The sequence below is a fragment of the Lampris incognitus genome, chromosome 15 (assembly GCF_029633865.1).
Source record: "Lampris incognitus isolate fLamInc1 chromosome 15, fLamInc1.hap2, whole genome shotgun sequence".
Taxonomy (NCBI): domain Eukaryota; kingdom Metazoa; phylum Chordata; class Actinopteri; order Lampriformes; family Lampridae; genus Lampris; species Lampris incognitus.
In genome coordinates this window covers 45,102,946-45,109,949 of record NC_079225.1, presented here as the reverse complement: position 1 = coordinate 45,109,949, position 7,004 = coordinate 45,102,946, and the positions used below count along the sequence as shown (strand labels likewise).

At 45.5% G+C, this 7,004-nt stretch overlaps 1 protein-coding gene across 2 annotated transcripts in view; it reads right to left on the bottom strand.

Annotated features, from left to right (window-relative positions):
* Positions 1-12: 12 nt before the first annotated feature.
* The window catches only part of LOC130124757 (serine/threonine-protein kinase D3-like), a 116,057-nt gene continuing 109,065 nt past the window's right edge, over positions 13-7,004 (bottom strand). For both annotated transcript variants that reach the window (XM_056294102.1, XM_056294103.1), the window contains exon 19: positions 13-1,345. In XM_056294102.1, coding sequence (XP_056150077.1) covers positions 1,172-1,345 — 174 coding nt within the window. In that variant the 3' untranslated portion in view covers positions 13-1,171. The remainder of the gene's footprint in view (positions 1,346-7,004) is intronic.

Here is a 7,004-nt window from a genome sequence, read left to right as displayed (position 1 = left end):
AACCAAAGACCTCCTGATTCACAGCTAGTCTTACTCTTTCGTCTCCGAGGGAGCCAGAGGACATTTCTCCTGCTGTTATTCTGCAAAAGAATCATCTTTGGAAAAAAAAACATTTCTAGAGTTTTTTTTAGTTGTTCCTGAGAAGTCTGACAGAAGATGTTGTGGACTGCCGTTTTTCGTACCGGTATTTAACTCTCATCATGACTTTTAATCATAATACCAGTTAAACAGAGTCGGATCAGAGATGGTTTATGAAGTTATAAAATGTACAATAACCCATCATAGGCAACGCAGTTCAGAGAAAGAAGAGACCTGCAAAAGACTCAGAACTTTAATCACGAAACACCACAAAAACGATTTGGTGAAAATCTCAGAAAATGTCGACTTTTGCAGAATAACAACCTAAAACTCCCTTTCAGTAAAATTCCCCTTTAGAGACGTGAGCCAAAGTGCAAAAGACATCCCAACAAATAACACAAAGCATAACAGTCAACACATATTCATCATGTAGCATATTTCATGTTTGGTTCCAGTTAAAAAAAAGACATCACAAAGAACAACTTGTAAGAACATTTCAAAAAATAACTTCATATTTTCAAGAAAATTCAAAAATATCATGACAACGTCAGAAGAAAATATGCTGTTCAAGCTGAAAGAGTCTTGACAGTCTCGAGGATTTGGTCTGAACGTTTCGCTAGCCCTGGCAGTGCACTGACGTTATTAACAAGACGAAATGCTGAATTCTGGGAGAAAAAAACCCAGATATCCAGGTGTCGTCTTGGCGGCTCACGTGGCAGTCCAGACAGTATGGCTTTCTAGAAAAAAGGCAGTGAGTGAAATAGGAAAACACGTAAAGGTGTCTCGAATGTTTGGAAATCGACCTGAATGACGCCGCGTCTCGCAGTGACTTCCTGCACAGAGCCTCCTCAATTCAGCCTTCGGGGACTAAATTGTGATGAATGGCTATACAAATAAATCTGACTTGACGTTCCCATGATGCACTGCAAGGTGTTGCCTGTGATGCACAGCAAGCCCAGCCTTTTGAACGCCCAGTCCCCATGGTGATAATCCTCCCAGCATCAGGCTGCGGGGACCCAAGGCGTACACCAAAGGCATAAGGGATTCGCCCTATTTGCCGTAGAGTCACATGTGCATGTGGTTCTCCGTGCCACTAGGGGTCCTCCTCCATGTCGTCCAGGTTGGGTGCCATGATGAAGTGCTTGGGGTAGTGCAGGCCTCTCTCGTCAGCGTACTCCTCCCAGCGCGCGTCGTCGCTCTCGTGGGTGATGTAGCGTTCGCCACGGCGCGTCTCGAACTCCCGGAGGTCCAACCAGGTCTGATAATCCTGAAAAAAAAAACAAACAAACAAACACAGAGTTCAGTAAGCTAACGGCACTGATATTGTGTATCATTCAATCAAACTTTACACACACAAACAGACTGACAAATGATGGACAGACTGATGACTCAGCTCTACACAGTTCTGTGCTGTATCAGTCAAACCAAACAGAACACATTTTGTCTATCAAAATGCAATGCCATGGGCGTCCGGGTGGCGTAGCGGTCTATTCCTCTGCCTACCAACACAGGGATCGGCGGTTCGAATCCCCGTGTTACCTCCGGCTTGGTCGAGTGTCCCTACAGACACAATTGGCCATGTCTGCAGGTGGGAAGCTGGATGTGGGTATGTGCCCTGGTCGCTGCACTAGCACCTCCTCTGGTCAGTCAGGGTGCCTGTGCAGGGGGGTGGGAGGAACAGCGTGATCCTCCCACGTGCTACGTCCCCCTGGTGAAACTCCTCACTGTCAGGTGAAAAGAAGTGGCTGGTGACTCCACATGTATTGGAGGAGACATGTGGTAGTCTGCAGCCCTCCCGGATCGGCAGAGGGGGTGGAGCAGAGACCGGGACGGCTCGGAAGAGTGGGGTGATAATAATAATAATTTATTTATATAGCACCTTTCTCAAACAATGTTACAAAGTGCTTCACACAAATAAACAAACAAAAAAACCCCAGATAAAACCAGACAAAGCAGCAATAAGAGTAAAAATAAAAACAGTAAAAATAAAAACAAATATCAAACATTTGTAAAAGCTTCCATAAAAAGAAAAGTTTTAAGACGAGATTTAAAAGAAGCTAAAGATTCAGTTCCCGATCACCCTTTGTAACCAACCGAGACCTGGGAATAACTAGCAGGGCTCCATCTGCAGACCTTAATGGTCGAGGGGGGACATACCAAGTCAATAAATCACAACTGTATGAAGGAGCAAGACCGTTTAAAGCCTTAAAAGTGAGCAGTACGTTTTTAAAATCAATTCGAAATATAACGGAGCCAGTGTAGGGAGGCAAGCACAGGAGTCATATGGTCATGCCTCCTTGTTTCTGTGATGAGCCAAGCAGCCCTATTTTGTACCAACTGCAGACGGTGGAGGGAGCCCTTGCTGATACCAGAATAAAGTGCATTACAGTAGTTGAGTCGAGAAAAGATAAAAGCGTGTACAACTTTTTGCAAATCAGCAATTGATAAAAATGACCTAATTTTGGAGATTAGCTTGAGTTAGAAAAAGCATGACTGAACAACATGTTTAATTTGATTGTCAAAACTGAGGTTAGCATCAAATATTACCCCAAGATTCCTAGCAGCCTGTTTAAGATTACCTGACAGACCACCAAGATTAGTAGCAAACGGACTGATGGAATTTTCGGGACCGAACAGAATGACCTCAGACTTATCATCATTAAATTTAAAAAAAATTTTGGACATCCAGGATTTAATGTCAGTGAGGCAAACTGAGATTTAATAGGGTGCTAGGATCAGTGGGTTTTAGTGGCATGCATAACTGAGTGTCATCAGCATAAAAATAGTAGAGCACATCGTGATTCTGAATGACCTGGCCAAGGGGCAGCATGTATATAAAGAAGAGAAGGGGGCGAAGAACTGAGCCTTGAGGGACACCACAACTCAACTGAGCCACTGAAGAGGTCGATTTACACAGAACAACAGAAAAAGTTCGTTTGGTGAGGTAAGAGTGTAATAACAGCCAAGCCCTTGATGCCAACCCCAAGTCTCTAAGCGATGTAGGAAGATGTTGTGATCAACCATGTCAAAGGCAGCACTTAAGTCCAAAAGAACTAAAATTGAGCAGTCACCTCTGTAAGCATTCAGCAGTAGATCATTAGTGACCTTAACTAGAGCTGTCTCAGTACTATGAAGTGCTCTAAAACCAGACTGGAAACTATTAAAAACAGTATTTGTGTTCATAAAAGAAATCAACTGAGAAGAAATTACTCTGTCCAGAACCTTAGATAAAAAAAGACAATTTGGAGATTGGCCTGTAGTTACTTAGGAACAGGGGGGGTCTAAATTAGGTTTCTTTAGCAATGGGTGAATGATGGCATGTTTAAAACTGACTGGAAAAGAACCAGAGGCCAGAGAATTATTAAGAATTTGAAGAATAATGGGCTGATAGTGGAAATACCTCCTTAAGTAGCTTAGTGGGAATGATGTCTAGGATGCAGGAGGAGGAGCTCATATTGGAGACTTTAGTCTCTTACACTGAAATTGTAATTGGGTGAAAGAGGCAGAATTAACATGGGGAATGGAACAAAAAGAGCCTGGCTGGATTTGGGACCTGATATTCTCCACCTTGTTTACAAAATGAGTGAGAATTTTCAGACAACTCAACATCAGGTTCAAAAAGAGATGTGGAGGGATCATTAATGACAGAATCAATTACCCCGAAGAGAACTTTTGGATTGTGGTTATTTCTCAATATTAGTTCAGAGAAGTACGCTGATCTCGCATCCTTAACTGCCTTCTGGTAAATTAACATTTGGTTTTTAAGGGTGTTATGTGTTAATTCGGACTTGATGGCCTTCCTTTGTCATTCTGTTTTTCTACAAAGTCTTCTAAGGGCAGGGGTGTGATAATTCAACCAGGGGAGGTTATTTAATTTTTGTTTCCTAGTTTTAAATGGTGCAATTTGGTCAAGGATGGATTGGCACTGATCATTGAATGAATTTAATAGTGCATCTGGATTGAGGGATTAAAGGATGATGAATTAAAAGCATCACCGAAATTAACTGCAGAGCCAGCGTTGAGAATGCGAGATCGTGTTTTAGGATAATGACTAGGAGTAGCGAGCTGTAGTGGGACTTTGAAAATGATACCTTTATGGTCAGATACAGGCATATCCACCAAATTGAGACATTCCAGAGAGAAACCAGAGGAGAGTACAAGGTCTAAAATGTGGCCTTTGGAGTGTGTGGCCCCTTTAACAGATTGCATGAGGTTAAAAGAATCTACAAGATCCACAAAATGTGAGGTGATGGAATGGGAAGGGCAGCACACATGAATATTAAAATCGCCAGGAATAAGCACCCTGTCATAATTTGGCTTGACAATAGATAAAAGGTCAGAAAACTCAGAGATGAAACTAACTGAATTAGGGGGTATATAAATTAAGATGCAGAGAAAAGGGGAAAGGCCAGTAATTAAAAAACATAAAACCTCAAATGAGATAAAATTACCAAAATTGACAGGATGGCACTTAAGACCCAACTTATAGGACGCAAATTGCACATATTTGCTCCAGATATCCGGTTGTTGTTGTTTCTGCTATTCGATACATCGTGTGGATGAGAGGCACGGTGTCTGATACTAGTCTGTAAGGGGAAAACTCCCAGCGAGAGGGTCAAAGAGAGATGAGGCCAGCGGGGGGAGACAGCGGGCAGAACAGTACTTTCAAGTGCCACCATAGGTGGAAGCGGAGGCTCCGGAAAGGAAGAGTGAGATGTAAATAGGGGTAGTTGGCCAAGTACAATTGGGGGGGAAAAAGGAGGGGGAAATCCCCCCCCCCAAACAAAATGCAATGCACTTCACCTGAGAGTTAAATGTCCGTAAAATAACTAAAGACACGTATTTACTACATACGTCCCATAGGATAAGAGTATATGAGAGAGTGTGTGTGTGTGTGTGTGTGTGTGTGTGTGTGTGTGTGTGTGTGTGTGGTTTTGCTGATTGGTAGCAAGAGACAGTATGGCGAGGTCACGTCACATGACACATATTTAATTCAATTTAAATGTTTATGGTCCCAGCCGGGGGCAGTTCAGCCCCGCCATCCATGTTATCACAGCCCACAGAAGCATTTACCCTCACATGAAGCAGAGACGGGGCAGGAGAGGAGTCATTTACCCTCACATGAAGCAGACACGGGGCAGGACAGGAGTCATTTAGCATCACATGAAGCAGACACGGGGCAGGAGAGGAGTCATTTACCCTCACATGAAGCAGAGACGGGGCAGGAGAGGAGTCATTTACCCTCACATGAAGCAGACACGGGGCAGGAGAGGAGTCATTTACCCTCACATGAAGCAGAGACGGGGCAGGAGAGGAGTCATTTACCCTCACATGAAGCAGACACGGGGCAGGAGAGGAGTCATTTACCCTCACATGAAGCAGACACGGGGCAGGAGAGGAGTCATTTAGCATCACATGAAGCAGAGACGGGGCAGGAGAGGAGTCATTTACCATCACATGAAGCAGAGACGGGGCAGGAGAGGAGTCATTTAGCATCACATGAAACAGAGACGGGGCAGGAGAGGAGTCATTTACCATCACATGAAGCAGAGACGGGGCAGGAGAGGAGTCATTTACCCTCACATGAAGCAGACACGGGGCAGGAGAGGAGTCATTTACCATCACATGAAGCAGAGACGGGGCAGGAGAGGAGTCATTTACCCTCACATGAAGCAGAGACGGGGCAGGAGAGGAGTCATTTACCATCACATGAAGCAGAGACGGGGCAGGAGAGGAGTCATTTACCATCACATGAAGCAGAGACGGGGCAGGAGAGGAGTCATTTACCATCACATGAAGCAGAGACGGGGCAGGAGAGGAGTCATTTACCCTCACATGAAGCAGACACGGGGCAGGAGAGGAGTCATTTAGCATCACATGAAACAGAGACGGGGCAGGAGAGGAGTCATTTAGCATCACATGAAGCAGAGACGGGGCAGGAGAGGAGTCATTTAGCATCACATGAAGCAGAGATGGGGCAGGAGAGGAGTCATTTAGCATCACATGAAACAGAGACGGGGCAGGAGAGGAGTCATTTAGCATCACATGAAGCAGAGACGGGGCAGGAGAGGAGTCATTTACCCTCACATGAAGCAGAGACGGGGCAGGACAGGAGTCATTTAGCATCACATGACGCAGAGACGGGGCAGGAGAGGAGTCATTTACCCTCACATGAAGCAGAGACGGGGCAGGAGAGGAGTCATTTACCCTCACATGAAGCAGACACGGGGCAGGAGAGGAGTCATTTAGCATCACATGAAGCAGAGACGGGGCAGGAGAGGAGTCATTTACCATCACATGAAGCAGAGACGGGGCAGGAGAGGAGTCATTTAGCATCACATGAAACAGAGACGGGGCAGGAGAGGAGTCATTTACCATCACATGAAGCAGAGACGGGGCAGGAGAGGAGTCATTTACCCTCACATGAAGCAGACACGGGGCAGGAGAGGAGTCATTTACCATCACATGAAGCAGAGACGGGGCAGGAGAGGAGTCATTTACCCTCACATGAAGCAGAGACGGGGCAGGAGAGGAGTCATTTACCATCACATGAAGCAGAGACGGGGCAGGAGAGGAGTCATTTACCATCACATGAAGCAGAGACGGGGCAGGAGAGGAGTCATTTACCATCACATGAAGCAGAGACGGGGCAGGAGAGGAGTCATTTACCCTCACATGAAGCAGACACGGGGCAGGAGAGGAGTCATTTAGCATCACATGAAGCAGAGACGGGGCAGGAGAGGAGTCATTTAGCATCACATGAAGCAGAGACGGGGCAGGAGAGGAGTCATTTAGCATCACATGAAGCAGAGATGGGGCAGGAGAGGAGTCATTTAGCATCACATGAAACAGAGACGGGGCAGGAGAGGAGTCATTTAGCATCACATGAAGCAGAGACGGGGCAGGAGAGGAGTCATTTACCCTCA